This window comes from Delphinus delphis, chromosome 18 (genome assembly GCF_949987515.2).
Source record: "Delphinus delphis chromosome 18, mDelDel1.2, whole genome shotgun sequence".
NCBI classification, from domain to species: Eukaryota; Metazoa; Chordata; class Mammalia; order Artiodactyla; family Delphinidae; genus Delphinus; species Delphinus delphis.
The window spans coordinates 24,647,214-24,672,709 of NC_082700.1; the positions used below are offsets into that span (position 1 = coordinate 24,647,214).

At 42.1% G+C, this 25,496-nt stretch overlaps 1 protein-coding gene across 3 annotated transcripts in view; it reads left to right on the forward strand.

The window, feature by feature from the left end:
* The window catches only part of VWA8 (von Willebrand factor A domain containing 8), a 369,390-nt gene that overhangs the window by 285,524 nt on the left and 58,370 nt on the right, over window positions 1-25,496 (forward strand). Inside the window, exon 38 of one of the 3 annotated variants that reach the window (XM_059995513.1) lies at window positions 10,974-15,186. The exons of the other annotated variants lie outside the window; for them this stretch is intronic. Within the exon in view, the coding sequence (XP_059851496.1) occupies window positions 10,974-11,177 (204 nt within the window). The 3' untranslated portion in view covers window positions 11,178-15,186. Of the gene's footprint in view, window positions 1-10,973; window positions 15,187-25,496 lie in introns of those variants that run through there. 3 annotated transcript variants of the gene reach the window in all.

The following is a 25,496-nucleotide window of genomic DNA, read 5'->3' on the forward strand; positions in this document are numbered from 1 at the left end:
CCCTTTATAATTAATGCATGTGTCTCATGAGCAAACATTTCAAGACTAGGCAAATATTTTATTTCTCATCAAACTTTCATCCATTAACTTTATCATCCATTGGTGATTCTTGCTCGAATCAATTATTACTACTATGGTTGCCAAGTGGTGATTTCGTCTGATTCTGTCATTCCTTCTGCATTTATTGCTGGCATTCTGAGCTAAGGAAGTGCTCTCCCTTCTCCCTTTGTTCGTTTGTTTTTTATTAGTATGGCTTCGTGGATTTCTGTCTTACTTAATAGCTTATAGTCTATTGCCATTCTTATTTATTTTAACGCTCAAATTGTTCTAGACTTATCCATTGGGAACCCCTTCAAGCCAGTTCCCTTGTCCTTTTGATATGCCTCAATCATTGTTTTGAGTGCATCCTTATTTTGTGACACAAAAAGTAAATCCAATTGCCTTTGTCACTGATTTTCTGTACTGGGACAAATACTGTTTCTTTGAGCAGTTTTGGGGGGCGCTGCCTGTTCATTTAGGTCAACCTGTTAATACAAAAGAAGCATTCTAACCTACTTCTGTTTAACCAACTCACCAATGAACCTACCGTCTTGAGTGGATGTTGAGAGCACCCAGAACATTTGCAGCTCATCAGCTTCTCTCCAATACACCCTCATGCGTCTGCTCCCACCCATTGAGTTGTAATTAACATTTGACAGAAGGTATTTCAGCAGAGCCCTCAGGTTTAACTACCTTACACATAGCAATCCCCTATGCCAGGGGTCTCCAACCCCGGGCCATGGACAGGTATCGGTCCACGGCCTGTTAGGAACCGGGCCACACAGCAGGACGTCACTGGCGGGTTAGTGAGCGAAGCTTCCTCTGCCGCTCCCCACTGCTCCCCATCGCTCCCCATCGCTCCGCATCACTCCTCACCGCTCCCCACCACTGCCCACTGCTCCCCATTGCTCCCCATCACTCCCCACCACTCCCCATTGCTCCCCATCGCTCGCATTACCACCTGGACCATCCCCCCAGCCCCGTGGAAAAATTGTCTTCCCCAAAACCAGTCCCCGGTGCCAAAAAGGTTGGGGACCGTTGCCCTACACGTAGCAATTGCACTCAGAGTCCCAGAATGCGCTGTCATTCAGAATCACTGATAGGGGAGGAAAATCTACAAAGATCTGAGACAATATAGCCACCACATATGTTGAATATTTTTCTTCATTATAACAGAGTCATATTGTGATCAAGCCCTAAGTAATCATCCATTATAATCTCTGTCTCCTTAAAGATTTGGTCTGAGATAGATAACTTTTCCCCAGGCCATTGGCCAGGGCCTAAAATAATATAATTATAATGACTTTTTATTATTATGTTATTTAACACTTATCTACCAATCCTGCCATACTTCATCATTAACTTTAAATAGCTCCAGATTTTTCTTGATCCTTTGGCTGGAATTGTTATTTCTAGTGACCACACGAGGGTGTCTGTGAGCTTGGAACAGGAGTATTTCAGCTAACTTCAACAACTAATAACACTTCAACAACTAATAACTGTCGTCATTTCACTATATTTGGAAGATATAATTTAAAAGTGTAGCCAGATTAGCCAGAAGACTTGAGTCAATGTTCCTTCCGTTAGAAGATCTCTAGACTCTGAAATGAAAGGCTTTTATAAAAAGAATTCAGAACGTTTAGTTCTGTCATGGGGTACAGAGGAATTTCCTGAGGTCAAGAACTAAAACTTCCATATCCTCTTCCTGGTTCCATCACTGATGAGTGGCTTTGGGCAGTCATCTCTCTCTGGGCCTTAATTTCTTTATCTAATATAAAATGAGATAGATTGTAAACTGATCCTTTAGGCCTTTCCACAAAAGGCAACAATGAAGACGGTGTCTAAAATTAAGATATACATCAAAGAACTTCTCCATCCTAGTGATTCATTTTTTATTGACTGATTAGAATGTGCTAGCTGCTTTCAATACACTCTCTGATATATCATTACAACCACCATTTCAGGTTATGTATTATGGTTCTCATTCTGAGACTGGGGTAAGCAATTTGCCCCAGGTCACTCTTCTAACAGTGAACAAAGCTGAGATTTCAGCCTAGGTGTCTCTAACTCAGATGCACATATTTTTATTCCTGTTCACCACATAGCTTCCCTAGAGCCAAAAGACTAGTTTCAGTGGAGATCATTCTCTGCACAGTGGAGTTTAGACCAAATGCTCACAGGTACTGGATGGGGGTGGGACACAGGCCAGGAGGGTCTGAGGTGAACAGGAAGTCATGCCCCAACTAGGAAGGCAGTCTCTACTTAGCTGTTGCCATGTGAAATGCGGGCTTGTTTTCTAGAGAAGACCAAAATTCATATTTTCAAATGAAATCTCATTAATTTGGAATTAGGGCAACAAAATTCGATTTTGGGGGGTTAGGAGGATGGCAAAACACTTTGGGACCCACAGATCTCTCTCCCATCTCACCAGGGTGCAGGTGGCCTCAAGAAGGGAAGCCTCATTCTCTTCCAAGTTTTTCTAAGTAATTAGACTATGTTGGTAAATTTCCTTACTTGCTCCACAAAACTCTTAAATTCTCCTAATGGCATTAAGCGTTTAAAACAGGGATTGGCAAATTATACCAACTGTTTTTGTATGGCTCACAAGCTAAGAATGGTTTTTACATTTTTAATGGTTGAAAAAAGTCAAACGAAGAACATCATGTGACACATGAAAATTATATGAAATTCAAATTTCAGTGTCCATAAGTAAAGTTTTATTGGAACACAGCCCCATTCATTTATCTATGTATTATCTGTGACTCCTTTTGCACTCCAAGGGCAGAATTGGGTAGTTGCAACATAGATCATATAGCCCACAAAGCCTAAAATATTTACTACTTGACTCTTTACAGAAAATATTTGCCAATCCCTGGTTTCAAATACAAGAGCTAAAAAGATACAGTCTACCTCTGCTTTCTGCCCTGTTACATACCTACCCTGAGATAATTTTTTTTAATGGCATCTTCTTAAATCAGAGGGAAGGAAGAAAAATAAACATCTCAAAATATTATCTAGGTATAAATTGATAAAAATTACATTTCTTCTCCAAAGTTATATACACGTCCTCTAACAAATCTCAAAGTATATCAAATATATATTTAGTTTTGCATGAGGTTTAAGTCACAATAATAAACAATATAACAGTATTAATTGTCAGGGGAAAACATCTAATCTGATGAATGGATAAAGAAGGTGTGGCACATATATACAATGGAATATTACTCAGCCATAAAAAGAAATGAAATTGAGTTATTTGTAGTGAGGTGGATGGACCTAGAGTCTGTCATACAGAGTGAAGTAAGTCAGAAAGAAAAAAACAAATACCGTATGCTAACACATATATATATGGAATCTAAAAAAAGGGTTTTGAAGAACCTAGGGGCAGGACAGGAATAAAGACACAGACGTAGAGAATGGACTTGAGGACACGGGGAGTGGGAAGGGTAAGCTGGGACGAAGTGAGAGAGTGGCATGGACATATATACACTACCAAATGTAAAATAGATAGCTAGTGGGAAGCAGCCACATAGCACAGGGAGATCAGCTCGGTGCTTTGTGACCACCTAGAGGGGTGGGTTAGGGAGGGTGAGAGGGAGATGCAAGAGGGAGGAGATATGGGGATATATGTATGCATATAGCTGATCACTTTGTTATACAGCAGAAACTAACACACCATTGTAAGGCAATTATACTCCAATAAAAATGTTAAAAAAAAAATCTAATCTGGCCCGGAGTGTTTTTATTGTTTATGCATCTTACGAGTGACAAAGCAAATTCTCCAGTCATAGAAGAATGAGAAGAATGAAGCTAGAACACTTTCTACCCAGCTCTTAAACATGCATTTCCATGCCCTGTGCCTTCCCTCATGTTGGCCTCTCTGGTTGCACTGCCCGCCACCCACTTCTGTGTGTCGTCCTTCAGGGCTGAGCAGTTGACTCCAGCCCGCCCACCCCCAGCAAATTCACCCCTCCCTCCGTGGCGTCCGCATGCCCTGGCCACACTGCAATCTCTTGCTTTGATGTGTGTCAGGAAGGCAAGCTTCCCAAGAGCAGAATTCGTGTCCCATTTCGGCATCTGCTGGAGAGCCTGACACCTGGTCAGAGCTCAGTAAATTCTTGATGAATCAGTGAATCTGTACATGAATGTATAATTAATTTGGTTATTTAAAGCTTTTATGAGGTCCCTCAGAGGGATGGCAAAAGACCGCAAACTCCTTTGGTGATTTCTAGAAGGCTGAGTCTTTTGTTTCTGTGAGTTCACTGTTCACTAGCTGACTGTTGCCTAGGTTGGCAAAGAACCAAATGGTGATAAATCTCCCACCCCCTAGTTTTTCCTACACTGGTTAGTTTGTGGCTCCAGAATGAACACCTGTGAACCAGGTAGCTAGAACTGAGTTTGATTTCCAGTTGTAGCCAGTGACCGTAGGCATGTCACTTAACCCCTCTGAAGCTGCATCTCTGCATCTGTGAAATGAAGCTAACCATAGCAGCCACGGCACAGAATTGTAAAAACCAAAGGAGATAGCATATGTTCAAGTGCTCCACAAGCTGCCAAGTAGTATATGAATGGGAGATGTTATTATTTACTATCGTAGATCTGTATAATAAATGGAGGAATGATGATAGAGCATGGGGAACTAATTTTAAAATTCATAAGGAGCTATTGAATTAAATTTGAAAATTTTAGGAATCATGTTGAGTATGTGCAGTAGCCTATTTTATTGGAGGAGGGGTTAACACTTTGATCATAACTTACATAGATTAGGATGAACAGTCCAAGGAATTGGATTCTTTCCTGTCCCAACCAGTTTTGTGGAGGCGTGATGTTTGTTGCAGGATGATTCTAATTTTATTTCTAACTTGTGCAAGCAACCGCTCATGGTAGAATGTCTTCCTTCTGAGATAGGGGGCTTAGTACATGCAGAAAGCATTCTGGTGTACTGTATTTCCTTCAGCTCTAAAAATTCTGTGGTTTGATATAAGGCTGGTTACTGGAAATGAATTCTGTTTTGCCACTAATAGACATTATAAAGTTGGAAATGCATTTCAACAGAAAAAAAAAAAAGCACCCCCCCTCTTAACAAACCTTTGGAAGTTATAGGACGAAAGAAAACACAATAACCTTGTGATTAAATACTAACAGTACTTTAAAAATTAGCAGTGCTCAAAATAGCAATCAAAAAAATTTGCTCTACTCAAAATTACTCACAAAGAAACACATACAAAGTAAAAGTATTCCACCAGAAATACAGATAATATGATTATCCACCTGACTATAACTCATAGACTGTTCATCTAATTCAATTATTCCTCCTGATTCCCTAGCATTTCCTTATAGTATTCTTGAGTAATTGAAGATAAAAGTAAGTTACCCTAAACATTACAATATCTAATCTTCACCTAAAAATGGAAGTTTGCTTGAGGTCCAGAGTCTTCTTACTCTGATCCCTTCTACATAGACTGCTGAGTTAAATTTTCTTAAATAACAGCTCTGAACATGTCACTCTAGACCAGAAATCTTCAGAAATTGTGCCATTGTCAATCTGAAATACAACCGACTCTTCCTGGCACCCAGGGCCTCCACAGCATGCCCCAGCCTGCGAGCACCCAGTTTACACTCTAGCCAAGCTAAACTACTCCCAGGACACAGCCCATTCTTGCTGTCCCCTGCACTTTTGTTAGTGGTTGCTTGCCATCTGCAACCCATTCCTTTCTACCACTCCCTCTTTCCTGTTTCTGTAGGTCACAGCCATCCAATCTCACAAGTCCATCCCAAACGCTTCCTCCTCCAGTCTACCCCACCCCCAAGGTGGATGTGACCTCTGACTCCACCCACTAGGCTTATACCTTTTGTGTGGTACTTACACAACCTGCCTTGAATTACTTGTGAAATTGTCTTACCCTCCTTTAGAAGGTTTTTAAGTGGTTAGAGCCAGGGACTGTGTTTTCCTCATACTTATTTTTCCTAGGTCCTGGTATGTATTATACTTAACAAATTATCAATAATTTCTCAAAATTAAAGCATTTAATCCAGCAATGATTGGTGTTAGGGGTTCAAGCTGGTGAAGGCCCTCTTCCTGGTTCATAGCCAGTGACTGTACGCTCATACAGTGGAAGGGTCATGCTCTCTGGGGCAAGCTCTCTGGGGTCTCTCTTATAAATGCTCTAATCCCATTCATGAGGGCTCCACTCTCATGACCTAAGCACCTCCCAAAGGCCCTACCTCCTAAAACCATCACATCAGGCATTAGGATTTCAACATATGAACTGGGGGGGACAGAAACATTCAGAACATAGAACAAATCAAACAGTAAGGCTTCTGATCCATGAGCATGGATGTCCTATTTGTTTAGGTCTTCTTTAACTTTTTTCAAGAATATTTCATAGCTTTTAGGGTGTGAGTTTTGCACTGTTTTATTCTTTTTGATGCTATTTAATTGGAATTGTTTTCTTAATTTCATTTTCAGATTGTTCATGGCTAATGTATAGAAATGCAATTGACTTTTATTATGGATCTTGTATCCTGCAACCTTGCTGAACTTACTAGTTCTTATAGCTTTTAGTGGATTCTTTAGAATTTTCTATATATATAAGATTATGTTCTCTGCAAATAATGGTAGTTTTACTTCTTTCCAATCTGGATGCCTTTTGTTTCAGTTTCTTACCTAGTTAGTCTGATTGGCTAGACTCTCCAGTACAATGTTAAACTGGTATGGCATGGACATCCTTGTCTTGTTACTCATCAAGGAAGAAAGCACTCAGTCTTTGACCATTAAGTGTGATGTTAGCTGTGGTTGTGGGTTTTTTGTAGATACCCTTTATCAGTTTGAGGAAGTTCCCTCACATTCTTAGTTTATTGAGTGTTCTTATCATGAAAGTGTTGAATTTTGTCAAATGCTTTTTATGCAGCTATTAAGATGATCACGTGGTTTTTTTCCCTTCATTCTATTAATGTGGTGTATTATATTAATTGAATTTCATGTGAAACTTGCATGATAATATGCAAACTTGCATCCCTGGGATAAAGCCCACTTGGTCATAGTGTGTAATCTTTTCTTAATATATTGCTGGATTTAGGTTCACTATCATTTTGTTGAGGATTTTTGCATCTATTTTCATAAAAGATATTGATCTGTAGTGTTCTTTTCTTGTGATGTCTTTTTCTGGGTTTGGTATCAGTATGATACTGGCCTCAGAATCAGTTGAAAACTGTTCCTTGTGAACAATTCTAACAATTCTTGCAAAGAGCTTCTATTAATTCTTCTATAAACGTCCAGTAGAATCCAGTGGTGAAGCCATATGGGCCTGGACTTTCCTTTGTGGGTAGTTTTTAAGTCACTAACTCAGTCTCTGTACTTGTTATAGGCAACCTGAGATCTTAAGGGTATTAGGTTATATGAGGCTAGGACTTAGGAATGTCTTACCTATTGCTTACACCTTCCCTCCACAGGATTCCAAACCAAGGGAGCTATAAACACAAGAAAACTAGCCAAAAGGGACACAAAGTACATAATATATATATATATATATATATACACACACTAATTTATGAGTAAATGGACCAGTACCCAGCTACCCTTGATGCAGGAGTAGCAAAAATGAAGAAAGCAAGACCTGGGCCTGGCAGCTGAAGCAGGTCTTCTTGCTTGCTTCCCTTAGACTCTAGGCCATATTTGCAGAAGCCCCAGCCTTAACTCCCCTCTCAGGTGCAGGCACAGGAGAGGTAGAGCAGAAAGAAACAGACCAGCTGGATTTCCCTAAAGGACATAAGTCATAAACTGGTCAGCTCACTTCACCAAAGTGGGAACTACCAGGGAGCCCATTACACATTTAATGCACAATGACAGCACACTTGGAAAATGTAGCCCAGTGGGTGACCTTTGCCAAGTCAGATTGGCAATTCCTCCGTGCCAGATGCTAGGAAGGGAGATATAACAGACAAAGGCTGGAGGAAGGAGCCAAACTTCCTCTCCTACAAGGAGCAAAGCTGTGGATTATATCCAGTTCATTCTTCCGGTCCCAAACTAATGGTTCCTCTTTTTTAACAAATGACTCACACCTGTTTATTATGGTGAGAATCACAGAATGGAGGAAATCTGGCATAACTCATAAAAGAACCAACTCTAAAACTGGACAGACTAGCCTTTGTATCCTGGCTCCACTCTGTACTAGCTTTGTGATTATGAACAACTCACTGTCCGTCTCCAAGCCTCTGTCTCTTCACATTAAATGGAAATGATAATACTTGAAAGGGGAGCTGTAAAGATAATGAGATAACCCATGCGTAGGGCAAGTATTAATATATGATTCCATGCATATTTCAGCATGTGGCAAATATTAGCGCTCGGTAAATGTTTGGTATCGTTAATACCTTTAGGTACCTCAGAGATCGCAAGGCATCCCGATGAGTAAACTGAGTCCCAGAAAGATTAAGTGACTTATCTGAGATTATACGTTTACTTCATGGCAGAAGTTGAAAAGGCTGTTCTATATTTTTAGGACTCTTCCTTTCCTTAGGAAAGGAGAACTGAGGAAGAGGGAATTGGGGGAATCATTCTTTCTTACTAGTTTTACAGCATGAACCTTATGATTCCTCTGCCCACCTCAGTCCCCTCCGGGAATGTGGAATCTCATGCTCCTTCCCCAGGAGAAGCGCTGGACCCATTCCAGCCAGGCGTGGCCTCTAGGAGATGCCATCACCCTCTCTCAGTGTTATACCCCCTTTCCTCCACATGGGATAAATCCTTCAGGAGCTGCTCGGTGCCCTCCACTCTTGCAGAAACTCTGGGGAAGCAAGAAGCTCCTTTTTCAATTTGACCAAATGACACATTCCTTCCGTGATACTGGAAAGAACCAACATTGCCCAGATCCGTGGAAGTGGAGGTACAGAGGAATGTCACACAGATGCTGATCTCTGAGGCACACTAGCCCTGCCACTGCCTCCACTCTCTCCCCACACCCCGCGGGGTCCTGGAGAACATCTCATTCTCATTTTATATTCATCATTTGAAAACAGAAAACCCAAAAGGAAATCTCAACATCCTCTGACCCTGAGTTGTACTCCTTATAGATCATATCCTAGAAATTGTGCGATCCTTCCATAGTGATGGGAGAAAGAACCCTAGCAGCTGGCTGCAGTGGGATTTGGGCTGATGATGGTAATCATAGGATGTCTGCAAAATCTGCAGCTGGGAAAGGAAAGATCTGTGGCATTTCATAATAATTATATAATTTGGTTATAGCATATAACTCTATTAAATATTACAAACATAATTACCAGCATCAATTTTAAATTTATTATAACTAGGTTTATAAAGAATAAGACTTTAAAGTAGGAAAAATTTAATGTTTTAGCTAACTGACATCTCATAATTCCTGTCAGTTTGAAATATTAATAGTCTTCTATGATCATAAAATCTGTTTTTACTACTGTATAGCAGAGGGTAGTATACTCAATATTTTGTAATAACCTATAAGGGAAAATAATGTGAAAAAGAGTAGATGTGGGGGCTTCCCTGGTGGCGCGGTGGTTGAGAGTCCGCCTGCCGATGCAGGGGACACGGGTTCGTGCCCCGGTCCGGGAAGATCCCACATGCCGCGGAGCGGCTGGGCCCGTGAGCCGTGGCCGCTGAGCCTGCGCGTCCCGAGCCTGTGTTCCGCAACGGGAGAGGCCACAACAGTGAGAGGCCCGCGTACCGCAAAAAAAAAAAAAAAAAAAAAAAGAATAGATGTGTGTGTGTGTAACTGAATCACTGTGCTGTACACCTGAAACTAATACAACATTGTAAATCAACTATACTTCAATTTTTTAAAAATCTGTTTTTAAACTCCAGTGCCCTGTAACTTTTAAACTCTTACGCTAAATGGAAAGCATCAGCCTAACATTTTATACTTTCTCATAAAGCATTTCTTTATTCCTGAAGTCTCTAGGCATAAATGATGTCACTCGTAATTTATGACATGACTTGCTTTTAGCAGTACTCTGATCTGTGTGTTATTATTGCTATTATGAAAGTAATTATAATTGTATCACTCCTGAGATGATAAAAAAAAAGTTTTTGTAGGTCTGTATGCAAAGTATTTGAAGGAAAAGATTATTTTACTGCCTACCAAATGTAGCTTCAAGCAAGAACTATTGTGCAGGACCTTTTATAGACATAGATGAAATTCCTTTTGCCATTTGAACAGTGTTTACATTCAGGAAAGTTCACAGTTAAGTCTTTGACATACTGTGAAAGGATCTTTTGTTCTCTAGAAAAACATACTTCCTCATCCTTTGAGTCACCTTGTTTTTATTCCCTTGTTTACTTTTCAGGGGAAATAATGCCCCCTCCAACCTCCCCCCCCCCCCCCACACCCAGTAATGTCAAGGGAAGAACTGTTTCAGAAATCAAGATTGTTCTCCAAGAGGGAAAGGGCTTGGTTATTGGCAGAAAAAAAATCAGAAATATTTTTAAAACCTGAACGACATAAGTAATGTAATCTCAAGCTTCAGAAAAATTACTTGGGTAGGATTTTTTTCCAAGGCTAAAAAAAAGGGAATCTTTTTTTATCATCATAATTAACAGCAATCAGTCTCAGGAAATCTGAGACACTCTACTTGGGGCTGCAGACAGAGTCCAGAGGCACACTTTTCTATTGTGTTAGTAAAGAGCTCCTCTGCTAACCTGTGTAGATTCTCTAAGACATGCATCACTTAATGTTTCCTCCTGGTTGGTGGGATCCAGAACTAGTTTTATGATAAACTCAGACTAAGGCCACTCCTATCTAGAGTTTCTTAGTGATATTTATTTATCAACAGAAAATGTGACTAATTCCATGTGTGACTTCAAAACTGATTTTGAAAGGAGGAAACATTGCTCTTTTTTTTTTTTTTTTTTTTTTTTTTTGCGGTACGCGGGCCTCTCACTGTTGTGGCCTCTCCCGTTGCAGAGCACAGGCTGCGGACGTGCAGGCTCAGCGGTCATGGCTCACGGGCCCAGCTGCTCCGCGGCACGTGGGATCTTCCCAGACCGGGGCACGAACCTGCGTCCCCTGCATCGGCAGGCGGACTCTCAACCACTGCACCACCAGGGAAGCCCAAAACGTTGCTCTTTTTTTCATCACCATATGCCCAGTGCTGGCACAGTGCTCTGAACTTACTGGACACCCAGTAAACATTTGTTAATTGAATGAATGAAATAAATACATGCACTTTCAGGAGGACAATTTCAAATAACAGTCTTTTGAATGAACACATGTGCTTGCTTTTTTTTCAATCTTATTAGTCTGTAGATATACTCTATGTGTTTGTGTGGTTATATATCCTTACCTAATTTGCATAAGTGAAAGATTACTTGAGGTTTAGGGATTATCTATCCAAACCCTTCTTCAGTCACCCTATACCTGAGTCATCCAGAAAAATGAGAAAAATGTATCCTGAAAGCTTCTATTCCTCATTTACATCCTAGCTTGTACCACTAGCAGGGCATCAAAGGCAGTAATCTTCATGCTCTAGGACATTTCCATCAGAGGTATTTTTGGTCTGTAAATGCTAAACAGAGATATGCTTTACTACGGTTAGAGAAGCTGGTGTGTCATTTGTGGGACAAAGGGAAGGGACTGAAGCCTGCCCATCACTGTTAAGCCTTCTATACTGTCCTCCATTTACTCTTTGTAGCGCTCCATGTGACAGGCGATGATATCCCCATTTGACAGATGAAGAAACAGGATCTCATTGTGTAATATGGCGAGACCTAATGTCCCATGGCCAGTAAGTGACACTGTCAGCTTCGTATCACAGAGCAGGCCTTGAGTCTGCAGGTCTTGTTCAAGATGAGCTGGTATAAAACTGATTCAGACCATATATAAATACTATATTTTACTAACCTTCTGGAAGAGATGCTAGCCCTTTGAACCAATGTCCAAATAACTGGTATTCATTACTTTCTATAAATCTGACATATATTAAGAAGGAAAAAGTGATTGTTTTTCAGAAATATTCCTCACTTTCTTAAACCATGATACGCTTTATAAAACATTGAATTCTGTAACTCTCAAGAACACACGTATTATTTAAAGACCATGTGATGATAGAATAAAAAAGAATCTAATAGACCTGGCTTTTGGAATGAGATAGACTGGGATTTGAATCCCAGCACCACCAGTTAATTGCTGTGTGACAATAAGTGGCTTAACTTCTCTAGGCCTTGGATTTCTGGCCTGTGAAGTAGAAATAACCATGCCTAATATGGAGAATTGTGAGTATTAGAAACAATATATATGAAGTACCTGGATTGTAGGGCCGGGGTCATGAATGTGTTGTTCACAGTCTCTCCCCAATGCCTGGAACAGGCACATGGGAGACACTCATCATCAGTATACATTGAGTGAATGAATGAATGAATTCCTCTCAGCAGCAAGATTAGGTTCCATTGTTCAACTCTGCACATATAAATCAGGAACATTCTTTCAGACGCTTTAAAGAAAGAAAAACGTAGTACACGTTTTCTTCTTTGCATTCTTGGAAATGCCTTTCTTCTTCCAGATGAATATCACTTTAACAAGTGAACAGTAAAAGTAATTGAAGAGCAAAGCCTAAGTTGGAATTTTTAGGCAATGAACTGCCTTTTCCTTGGCATATTTTATTCTCATCTTTTAAGGTACCCATCTCTCTCAGATCACTTGGAGCTGCCGTACGGCTAGAAATGTTTTGAGTCTCCTTCATGCCACATCTTTTGCAACTCAGAGCAAACGTGTTTTCAAGAGCTCAGAAGTCATCAAGTTCTCATTCCAGCTGCCAGAGCCATAAAGGGGCTGCAGCATTCTGGGCAGAGAGAGCATAACGTTAGGAACATCAGTTTGGGATTTGTAATACTTGCAGTACCATTGGACTTCCTGTGTGAGGTCGTGAATGAACAGCAAATCATGAGCGTTAGTATAAGAATGGGACATAAGTGTTATTGTAAGAGTTATTATAAGAAAATGGAGTGTTATTTGAGTGTAGAATTCTCATTCAGCCTAAATTTCAGAAAATATCCTTGATTAAAATCCTGAGTTACTTTTTCCCAATGCTGATATTAATCTGATATATATCTGGTACATCTCTACTGAAAAATGAATGTTTTGTACTAACCAGTACCTTTTTCACACTCAGAAAATAAAACAATAGTAATAATAGCTAACACATACAGCACTTAGTGCGGCCAGGCACAGTTCTCGGTGAGGATGTGTCTTAACTCTTTTTAACCCCACAGCATCCCTATGACGTAGGTACCATTATTATCCTCATTTAATAGATGGGGTACCTTACACAGCTAATAAGTGTCAAGAGCCAGGATTTGAATCCAAGCCAACTGGTTCCAGTGTCTGTGCACTTAGCCACTACGTTAGAGGACATTTTCGAGTAGCAGGAATACAGGTCTCTGTTAAGACTGAACAAAATATATATTCGATCATCCAAGTGCCTATAGGCAAGGCAGACCCCCCCCCCCTACACTCCTTGACCAGGGATCGAACCCATGCCCCTTGAGTCTTAACCACTGGACCGCCAGGGAAGTCCCGACACTCTGTTTTCTTCACATGCAACATACCTAAGTATCACTTGTAGATTGAAGGCTGATAGGAGGAAATCCTCTGAAAGAGCCTTCCAAGGATTCTCCCAAAACTAACAACATTCACCTCACTTCCCTGGGGGAAAAAATGCTGTAATATAATAGCACAATACAAAACATCCGAGCTAGTCAGCTCCCATGCTAAAGTTCTTATCTTCAGATTCTGATGATGTCTGTCTTTATGAACTGCCAAGCAGAATTATTCGGTTTTACGTATAATAGGAAACAAGAAAGGAGATAGCAGATTCACTCCGTCACAGGGGCTTTTCCTTAAGAGCTGCACTTACCCAAACTCGCTAAAACATTTCCTTGTGGGAGCGATCATCCCCCTAGGGCCTCTTCTGGCACATGGGCCACCATGCAGAACTAGAGAAAGGCTCTCCTGGGGGGAGGACGGATTGCCAAAGGGCCCTCTCTGGATAAGCCAGTTAGGAAAAGATAGCCACTCCCTCCAGGCTGCTCACCCCAGAGCCTAGCGCCGGTGATGGGAGCACAGTGGGAATTTCAGCCCCAGTCACGTGGCCTCAACGTAGGCTCACCCTGTACAGCCCCAGGCAGCTGCCCCATTTAGGGACACACCAACTACCCAGGCCCCTGGATTCTTTAAACTCTGTGCCTGTGTTAACTCATCCCAAAGCCATATACATGACCCTTAGCTCCCTGAACCCTGTTAACAATGGAAAGAGCCAGGTGGAAGTGGCACTTGGAAGGAAACCCAGCTCCAGGCAATGAGAAGGAAGCTTTGCGTTCATTCATCACTCAACTGCCTGTTGAGAATCTCCTGTGCGCCAGGCATCTTACTGGATGCTGTTCAAAGACGAGAAGTCCTGAATGTCTGTCCTTACTGTCAGGAACACAGGCAAAATAGAGAATCAGGAGTGTGTTGGCTGACAGCGGCTGGGAGTCCAGGTAGAAGAGGTTCCGGATCAGGCAAAGGGATCCTTGAAGCTCCAGAGAAAGGACAAGGCAGGGAACCAGAGCAGAGATGCATGCGATAGGGAAGCATATTGGGACCTGGTTGCCAGAAGAGGGATCCAAGGTAGGGGCTTGTTCCCGAGGGAAAAGGCAAGGGATCAGATAAGACGAAGTGCGGAGAGAGTGGGACCAGCAGCGGGACAGGCTTGAGACTGAGTGGGATTTGGGGCTAAGGCCATAGCTGGCAGGACCACCTTAGCCTGGGGCCTATAGAAGTACCTGAAAAAGCTGAAATGTGTCTATCATGCTGTAAGTTTTCATAAAGAGTTGTAAGAAACAGATACCAGAAAATTTATTGGTGAATTGTGCAGACAATATTCAAGTTTCCAATTTTTTTATTTCAAAATTTAAAAAAATTCTGCTCTCAAAAAATTGTTAGTATGGGCTTGGAACAAACAGATCTTTATAGACAAATATAAACAAACATGTACGGAACCTTCTGTCAGATGGTGAGATGTGTATAACCCAATATTGCCTGAGGCAATTGCTGCCCAGAAACAGAGTTTAACTCAATACGCAAATGGCGTAATAAACTCCTCCAAAGGGTTGGGTTCTATCTACCTGCTTGGTTAATATAGGATGATCATATAATTCCATGTATAAGACTGAAAGGGGTGCTATTAATAATTACATTGGGACAACAGGCATTAAGAGGGACTGTCCCAGCCCAGCAGGACATACGATAAACTGGTTATTAGTCATTTCATTTCTATTTGTCTTATTTTATGTAGAATGCAGTTTTGTAGGATCCCTCTGATATTTTGGAAATATAAATTCAGAATATATGATCATATAAAACATTTGCATACCAGGAAAGGGTTTTCCCACTCTTCCCACTTACTGTTTTTTTTGTTGTTTTTTGTGGGTTTTTTTTTTACGGTACGCGGGCCTCTCACTGTTGTGGCCTCTCCCGTTGCGAAGCACGGGCTCCGGACGCACAGGCTCAGCGGCCATGGCTCACGGGCCCAGCTGCTCCGCGGCATGTGGGATCCTCCCGGACTGGGGCACGAACTCGTGTTGCCTGCATCGGCAGGCAGACTCTCAACCACTGCGCCACCAGGGAAGCCCCCCCACTTACTGTTTTTTAATAAAAGTCTTCTTTGCATTATAAACCCATAATGCATTCTAGAACACCACACAGTATGAATTCCAGTTAGCATGGCTAGCTCGCTACCTGAGATCTTGGGGTTGCCATGGGAGACGTTATTCTCATGGTCAGAATCTCCCAAGATTGACGGAAATTGCTTTCTTTTAATAAATAGGAGGAACATAGCAGCCACCTTAAAACTAATCATCGACGCCACAGCAGAAACGGCTCCTCCCTGGTAAATACATGTTATAACACTTTACAGAAAAGCTGAGCCAGGACACCTAAGAAGATTTAGAATTCCAAACGAACTTGGCCTGCTGTACATGACCCTAACTGAGCAGGTCCCCCAGACATCAAATTTCTAAAGCGATTGCAAAGTGAAATAATCTATCTGACTTAGACTAGCACTGTAATTTTTCTCAAAACCAGTGATCTCTAAGTGCTTTGAAAACGAATTATTCTTTATAGAGTTAATCTTTTAGCTGTAATTTGGTTTGTTTTATTAATACTTAAGGTTACCTTTTCTCTGAAAGAACTGTTACTCTTACTCGAAGTGCTTATTCTAGTACACTCCTTGCCCCAGAAAATGCCTCCAACCCTTTTATCCAGTTCTTGCCCACAAACAGCGTAACTCCCCTGCTCTTCTTGTTTGTCTTCATCCAAGTAGGTACTTGAAGATTTTTTTACAATGTACATATATATCTTGGAAGAAGAAAACAAGGATTCTTTGGAACAGAAAGTGTGCTGTTCTGTGTAAGCGTGTCGTCGATAAACCTGGTGGTTATCAGAAATCAGGACTGGATAGGAGAACTTCTCAGACTGATTCCCTGTTTCCCTCTAACCTGTTTTTGTTTATCTTGTCCTCTGTTATTGTGGGTTTGTTTTTTTTTTTAAGCAGAATAAAGCAATTGTTTGGATACTTTACTTCAATAAACTGGAAATATCACTTTCCAAAAGTAATCTAACGTTTCATCATCACCAGAATAATCCACTGGCTTGACTTATTATCTGGTGATAATTGCCACCAAACAAAAGCTAAATCGGTAAGAAGCCTCCGACTTTGAAATTTATTCTCCCTGCTGTTTTCAATATAAACAAACCAGATATGGGACAGAAGCTCCAGTTTTAGCGTTAAGTAGCCCGGTCACTAGATAAAACTCATCCAGTGTGTTTAAAACTAGGCCCAAAAGCTAGAAATGGAGATTTTTCACTAGCAAGCGTATGATTTTTAAATCACTAAATTGGTTCTCCTATATGTTTCAGTTAATCTACCAACACTTTGAATGATTACTGTTTTTGCCAGATTGATTTATTTTCCCTCTTAGTCTAGCCATCTTTCAGGTTTAGAACTTTCAGGTTTACTGAGCAAAGGGAATAGCCTAAAAAAATTCATTGCAGGGCTTCCCTGGTGGCGCAGTGGTTGAGAGTCCGCCTGCCGATGCAGGGGACACGGGTTCGTGCCCCGGTCCGGGAAGATCCTACATGCCGCGGAGCGGCTGGGCCCGTGAGCCATGGCCGCTGAGCCTGCGCGTCCGGAGCCTGTGCTCCGCGACGGGGGAGGCCACAGCAGTTAGAAGCCCGTGTACCGCAAACAAAACAAAACAGAACAAAAACAAACAAACAAAACAAAACAAAATTCATTGCATCTTGGTTTGTGTAAGTGTACCAGCAGGAGAATTTTATCACTCCCTCGGGGTGACTCAGAGCCCTTCAGGTCTGGCTGCCTGTTAAACTATTTCTCTTTATTTATGGTCTGTGTAATGTGTGGGAGAGCGAAAGTTGGCCCTCGTGAGCGTTCTCTAAGCCTGCACATTGCTTTGCTTTTGCTCCAAACACTGACGTGAGTAGACTACCACAGACCAAAAGGTCACTTTGCCATTTTGTTCAGATTGAGAAATACTTTAGATAATTATCTGTCTTTTGTATCTAAAAAGAATAGGAGCAGGGGGAGGGAGTTGTTTCATTTCCTTTGCTAGACTGCGCGGGGGCTCTCGTGAAATTGTGAAACAGAGTGGAGATGCCGCCCACCTCAAGAGCATGTTGCTTCCAAGCGTGGCCCACCCATTTGCTGATAGGTTGCTGTTTCTGGAAATCCTTTGTTCTTACAAAGATAGCTTACTTTATGCCCTGAGAGTCTACCTCAACGTGTATGAGGGCAATCTGTATAAATCAGATAATATTTCCTCCTCAACTATTTCAAAGGTTGCAAACATTTACTGAAAGGCACACCATGTGGTTCAGCTATGGGCTATGGGCTGGTGCCTTTAAGTTGCCTAGAGAATGGAAGAGGGAAAGCCACACGTGGGTGAATAAGACTGTTGTGTCACAAAGGACAGTAAGGAAAAGGCTAGAGTGCAATGAGAGCCCAGGGAAATGAAAGCAGCTTTTGTTTGGGAAATTTAGGAACGACTTCTAGAAGGTGTCATTTTCAGGATTACACTCCTCATGTCCAGATACCTGCAATTTGTCCAAATTATAGCTTTGGATTTCATTAATCTACCTTCCTTATCGTTTTTTTCACAACCAGCCTCTCTCTCTCATACTTAATCATCTCCAGGCAGATGGCTATATTCCACAAAACTTCTATTTAAAGGAACGTGTTTGGAAATTTTAAAATTCTGTTGACTTTTTTAAAAAGTCTTTTAAGCCTGATCTCCATGACTCTCATACAGTCCCTACTTTCTTCAAACTTCAAGCTACACTCCCCCATATTCTCAGACAATATTTCAGTCTTGTGCTTCTGAAAGAAAATAGAAGCGACCAAACTGCAGCTCCTCCAACTTCCCAGGCTCAGATGTACAAGCCCGCCCGCCTGCCCTGTGCCAGGACCCCCTCCCGCTCCATCAAAGGCCGGTCTCTCCTCCCACCTTCACAGGCATTTTGCTCCATCCTTTGTCTCCTTCGTTCTCTCTCCTTTCTGGATCCTTCCCATCAGTATTTAAACACGCTCTAGTGTTGTTCTAGACACCACAGATCTCATTTGCTATCATGCTAATTCATGTGACTCTAATCCCTTTCACAGCAAAGCCTCTTAAGAGAACTTTCTACACACACAGACCTCCAGTCACTCACCTCTCCATCTAATGACTCCTGTCCCCTTCCCCCGCCTTCTACAGAATTGCCCTTGCTGGAGTACCAGCTAACCTCCACATTGTTGAATTCCATGGGTACCTTTCCAGTCACCATCTCTTTGGCCCTCACAAGCATTGAACTCTGCACACTCTCTCTGTGTTGAAGCCCAGTCTTGCGTTGGCTTCCTTGATAACCACAGCCTCTTACTGACTACCCTTTGCCTCTCTTGCCTGCCCTTCTCAGTCTCTTTTGCTGATTTGTTCCTCTCCTGGGCCACTACCCTTTTCATTCTGAACGCTTTTTTCAGGAAACTTCATTCACTTCCATGACTTCAGGTGGCTGTGCTTGTAAAATATGCTATAACAAATAAATTGAAAAATGGTGGGAATTTATAAAACTGTAAAAAAAAAATAGAGTTCTCCCTTTTCTTCTGTTTTTTAATAATTAATAATATGTCTCTACTGCATCATATATTTGAACAATACTTTATGTGTTTTGAAAGCATCTTTGCATAGATATAAACATGTTTCAAACTGGAAACGACACATGGGGGCCTCGCTGAGTACAGCCCCCTTCGTTCTGTAGATGCAGAAACTGAAATACAGAGAGATTAAGTACTTTTTTCTAGAGTCACACAGCTGCTTTGTGTCTTATTTGAACCTCCATGAGGGCATGTGCACTTCTTAACTATTTGAGAGATGAGAAAGCTGAGGTTCTGAGAGTTTGAATTTTTCCCATTTGCATAGCTAGAACTGGAACTCAGGTAACCTAGTTTCCAGGCTGCTGGCATGCTCCGTACTGCTTCTCTGCGTTCCTAGGATTGGTACAATTAAATTATATCCAAAATTAATTAAATTATATTTAAAAACTGAGATTGTCTTTAAAAAGAGAGAGGCAAACACACAACAACAGCTGCAGCGTGGACCATTACAGCACGGCCTGATTATGAGGAAGAGTAAGAAGTTAGGAGGAATTTCACATGATAAAAATTCTAAGTGTTTATCTAAAGACTGAGGTAGATAGGTAGGGAGGTAGGCAGGTAGGTTGGTTTTTTAAATGTACCTGCTGATTACTGGTGAACTGATACCACAGTGATCGATGCATTTCTCCCTGATGTTCTTCAATAAGGGAGAATAAGTTTAGGAGTGATGACCCCTAACTTCTCCTTTGGTTATTGGGGTTTCCACATAAACCTCAGTGTGCTCTGATTAGCTAATTCTACTTTGACTTGGCAGAATGGGTGGGTTAAGGGATGAGGCGTTTCATAAACCTCAATGAATATGCCTTTATGCAGGTAGATTGTACGGGGTGCTGTAGCAAGAGCTGTTTGAGCACAGACGAAGGTCTCTCCGTGTCAGCTATCACCTAATCCCCTTGTCTCCAGCTCAGCACCCCTCCTGCTGTTCCTTCTGCCTGAAATCCCCAGCCACATGGACTGCCCACCTCTTTCTCTTCCTTCAAGATTCTTCTTGGGCATTGCCTCTTCCAGGAAGCTTTCCCTGATACTTGCCCCCAGAAACTAAGACAACATTGTAAATCAACTCTACTTCTATATATATCTATATAAAAGATTTAGCTCACTTTCACTTTCCCATCCCTACTGTATGATACACAGTTAACATCTCCCTCCCCCCGCTATATGATTTACACATCCTCTCAATAAATTTGTCCTGGGATTTTGGTTAAACCAGCGTTCGTATTGTGATGAGTATCAACCAGAAGAATCACGTAGTGTACTTAAATTCCATTTTTGCCAGTCATGCCCCTTGATTTTCAGGTAAAGAAAGCTAAGAGGAGATAAGTAACTTTGGCCAAAACCATTTCACCAGTTAGTACCAGAACCAAGATCAAAAGCCAGTCTTCTAATTTCCAGTAAAATGCTTTTTTCCATGACATCGAGCTGCCTCTCCAAAAAATTTTTTTAAGTTTAGTCTTAGTGAATCAATTTGAAGAAAAACCAAACTTTTACATGATTATATCAAAATATTCTTTACACTTCTCTTTTATTTTACTCAAATTGATTTCCATGACAGCTCGTATTTCCTATAAACTAGGATCAAAGTAAATGTAGATAAGGATCCCTGTGTAAAGAATTTAGAACTAGAAAGAACTTAGTCTGGTTTTCCACTTTGAAAATGAGTAAAACTGAGGCCCAGAAAGGTTGAATGATTTGCTCAGCATCACACAGCAAGGGAGGGGCCACACCGGGCTGAAATCCGGCTTCAGCCGGCAGGCCAGTCCTCAGTCTGCTGCGTACCACCCTCCTCTGAAACACTACTTAATTCCTCTCAGGCGCTTTCTTTCATTTAAAATCTGTCTCTTACAGATGCCTGATCTCATTCTCTATCTACATTAAACTTACTCATCCCTAACAATGACATTAAGGAGTCAAAATAAGTCGGAAGTGGGATATAAAGCGTGTCTCTTAAAACCAGGGTTCTGAGAAGCTACCGTGCTCGGCTGCACAACTAGAACACTACACTGTGTTAGCAACTGGGCTACGTGATGTCAGTGGAAGGGGACAGGGTGAAAACGTTCCTAAGCGTCATACAGCATTAGAGTCACACCACAGAAGTCAGCACAGACACTGGGAGGACGCAGGGGACGTCTGGCTGCCACTCGCTCACCCCAGTTCAGCCCCAGGGCCCCAGGTTAATTTAGGGTCTCTGTACTTTGTCTTACGTTCTCTCCTCTTCCCTCCGATGACCCGTTTCATTGCCAGGTGGCCAGGTCACGGCCACACATACACAGCTTCACATCTGGAGTCCTCAGATGGGGGCACAGAGCGAGACGAGTGGGGTTGGGGCCCAGGGAGAGGGGGCGAGCCACGCGAGACAAAATGCGGAGGGAACTCGCTGGGAGGGCAGCCGGGGCTCCGTCCTGTAAGGAGTGTGAGTTCCAGGGTGTAAACAGGAAACAGGCAGAGTCACACTGTCGAAGAAACTGGAGAACTCACACAAAAGAGAAAAATGACAAACTCACTTATGTTTGATTATATAAACCCCTCACCAATTACAATCATTCTAGGAATCGTTTGTGTCTAATTACCATGTAGCTCAATATCAACGATACATAACATAATTTGTGTCATAACTATGGCCTACATTTCATTAAAAAGCTTTACCCTCTGGTATTTAGTGTTCTAAGTTTGTTGCTCACAAAGAGCCTTCACAATCTAAAATTAAAAGAATATCTTGCAAAGCAAAACCCAATGGTATTCTTTTCTCCTCTCCCAAATGTCCTGCTTTCCAGTTTGCCTCCTTCGGTTCCAGGAAAGCAGTTGTCAGGCTTCCGTATACTCTTGGTGACATATACCCCGCTGGAGCCATTCTGCAGCTTTGGAATGGCCACAGAGGCAGTGCCTGTCGTGCAGCCGTTCACTTATTCACCACACATTTACTGAGCTTCTGCGATACGCAAAGACCAGGTGCTAAAACTGATACGAAGAATAAGACCCAGTCCTGCCCTCACAGTATAGAACTGATGCCACTTTATATATGTGGCCACATTTTCCAGTGCACAGCCCGTAGCACTGATTTTTATCACTTAAAGAAATATCTTCTTTAAAAATGTATGTGCATGCATGCATACAATAAATGCATACATTCCAGCTATTCAGTGTATGTATGTTGCCCACACGCTAAGTGGCGTTTTACACTCTCAGTCCATTGGAGCTAGTTCAGCAGCCTGGAAGGGTCCCTCACCCAGTGAGCTTAGAACAGAACCATAATTGCTCTCAGCCGGTGACTGACATACCACATTCTCCTGAGCTCTGTGTATGTGCAGTGCATATGGCTTATTTCTCTACGGCCTCTCTTTATGCCAGTGTTTTGTATTCTGGTTAATAGTTTTGACTCATCATGGTTGTCAAAAAGTGTGGGAGACCAGGGGATAACGGGGGGAGGGATAAATGGAGAGATTGGGATTGACATATACACACTACTATATATGAAATAGATAACTAATAAGAACCTGCCGTATAGTGCAGGGAACTCTACTCAATACTCTATCATGGCTTATATGGGAAAAGAATCAAAAACAAAAAAAGGAATGGATATATGTTTATGTGTAACTGTTTCACTTTGCTGTACACCTGAAACTAACACAATATTGTAAATCCACTATACTCCAATAAAAATTGGGGAAAAAAAGTGTGGGAGAATGCTGGGCCTCCTGGAAGCAAAGGAAGACTGTCTCGCTCGATGTGAAAACACAGGTTTTACAAGAACTCCATGTGCCTTGAGGAAATGGTTGAGGAAACTCAGGGTAAACATCAGTAGACAATGACTTCATAAACATTTAGAGTCTGAGATGATGAACCAGCAATGGTATGAAGAATAGCTGGAAGAAATGATGGCTGGTGACATAACCTGACTTTAGCATAAACAAAACAGAAAACCATTTGCCAGTGTTTGATGATGGAAATACCTCTCCATGGGGAGGACGCTATGATAACTTGTCCAGCACTGATTCAGTTAGCATTCCTATTTTCAGAAAAGAATTCCTCCACGCTAAATGTGTTTGCATGGAGTTGTACTCAGTGCTTTCAAGAATTTTTAGAACCTGGGTCTTATTAAAACCCCCTTTCGCTTCTCCCCACCCTAGTGGTAGGATGGCTTTTCTACCCACGCTTCCTTTTCCTAGCTACACTTAGCACCTCAGAGAATTCTGTTGACAGGGGAAACACAATAGTTTTAAAAACTGCCAAGTATGGGCTTCCCTGGTGGCGCAGTGGTTGAGAGTCCGCCTGCTGATGCAGGGGACACGGGTTCGTGCCCCGGTCTGGGAAGATCCCACATGCCGCGGAGTGGCTGGCCCCGTGAGCCGTGGCCGCTGAGCCTGCGCGTCCGGAGCCTGTGCTCCGCAACGGGAGAGGCCACAACAGTGAGAGGCCCGCGTACCGCAAAAAAAAAAAAAAAAAAGAAACTATAAACACGGATAGAGAAATAACATAGGATGCACATAGGGTTGTATTCCAGAACATCACATCAGATAGAAGAAGGAGGGTGTTTGCGGTCACGGTTTCAAATATTTTAAATTATTTACCAAGCACATCACTTGTACCAGAAAACAAAGTATGCATCGTCTCTAGGAGTGTTCACGCAGAAAGGGGGAGAGTAGACAGAATTAGGTTGAGTCTGGGGAGGTGGGCAAAAGGTCCCCTAAGTCAGGAGGGAGGGCTGCTGGTCGACTTGAAGAAGCCTGTGAGAAAGAACAGGAGTCCTTTCTGAACCAGAGGCTCCACCCACTCCATCAGAGCAAGAGCTGCTCTGGGACAAGCCACAGACCGTCCCTTCTGCCTCTCACCTGTAACACCACAATCGCCTCATAAGCATTTGTTTTCAGGGCCAGGGAACAGGCCTAGCGTGCCCCCCCGCCAACCCACTACCCTGTCCCCCACCTCAGACAAAGGAAAGAGGACTTTATTTCCCAATCAAGGGCACTTACAGTGTGAATGCCCTTTGGGTTAATTATTTAGTGCAAATGAATATCAGCTACAGCATAATTGTTTAATATTAATGATCGAAAATCAGATCATCCCCTGCTTTCTTTTTTTTTTTGCGGTACGCGGGGCTCTCACTGTTATGGCCTCTCCCGTTGCGGAGCACAGGCTCCAGACGCACAGGCTCAGCGGCCATGGCTCATGGGCGCAGCCGCTCTGCGGCATGTGGGATCCTCCCGGACCAGGTCACAAACCCGTGTCCCCTGCATTGGCAGGTGGACTCCCAACCACTGCGCCACCAGGGAAGCCCCATCCCCTGCTTTTTAAGAACTAGGAGGGATTAAAGAGGGCAGGAAGTCATTGAATATTTGAAAGCGAATGTTGCCACCAGCCAGGGAAAAACTGGAGATAAATTACATACTTGATGGCTTTGCCAGAGATTGAAATTGGGACACATAGAAACTGCCTATGGACAACGGTACTTTTGTCATGCGTTATCGTTGTAGAAGCTGCATGTTGTTTATGAAAACTGGGTAAGGTTTTTTGTTTTGTTTTGTTTTTTAACAAGCTGTCTTCATATGAAAGACCATCATTCCTAGGGTCACGTTATGTGACTTTCATTGTATCTATGATAGAAATTTCTAACTTTCTAGTGTAGAATAAGAATAACCTCAGACAATAATCTTTTAGGCAGATGTATTCAGTACCTTATTATGGTCTGTATTACCCTGTGCTGTGACTTTGTTCCACTTTATAAAACATCCTCCTGGAAGCAAAGATCCTGTTTCTTGTTATCGCCGTTATCTCAGTGAGTAGTAAATGTGCCATAAACATACACAGAAATGTTTGAATAAGAAAATGAATGAGTGAATGCATTGAATTGCCTGCTAATCATCACATTGTAGGCAACTGTACTGATATTATTATGACAGTTTTCGATGTCAGAAAATTTAAAGCACATCTTCTGGAAGTAGGACATCCTCCAAAGATCAAGACCGTGGCTTCTGCCCTGCTGCCTCTCATTCATCCTGTAATGAATGAATCAATCAGTTTGCATGCAGTAGACCCCAAGTAGCAGAAAACCCAACTCACAGTACCTTAAACTAAGGACATTTCTTATTTGCTGATGTAGAAGACCAGAAGCAAGTGACTCCGTGGCTGGTTCAGCAGCTCAGCGGTGTCATCAGGGACATAGCCTCCTCCATCCTCCCCTCTGCCACCTTCTTCTCATTGCCACATGGTCACCAGATGGAGACCACAGCACTAAGCATCACATTCTCACG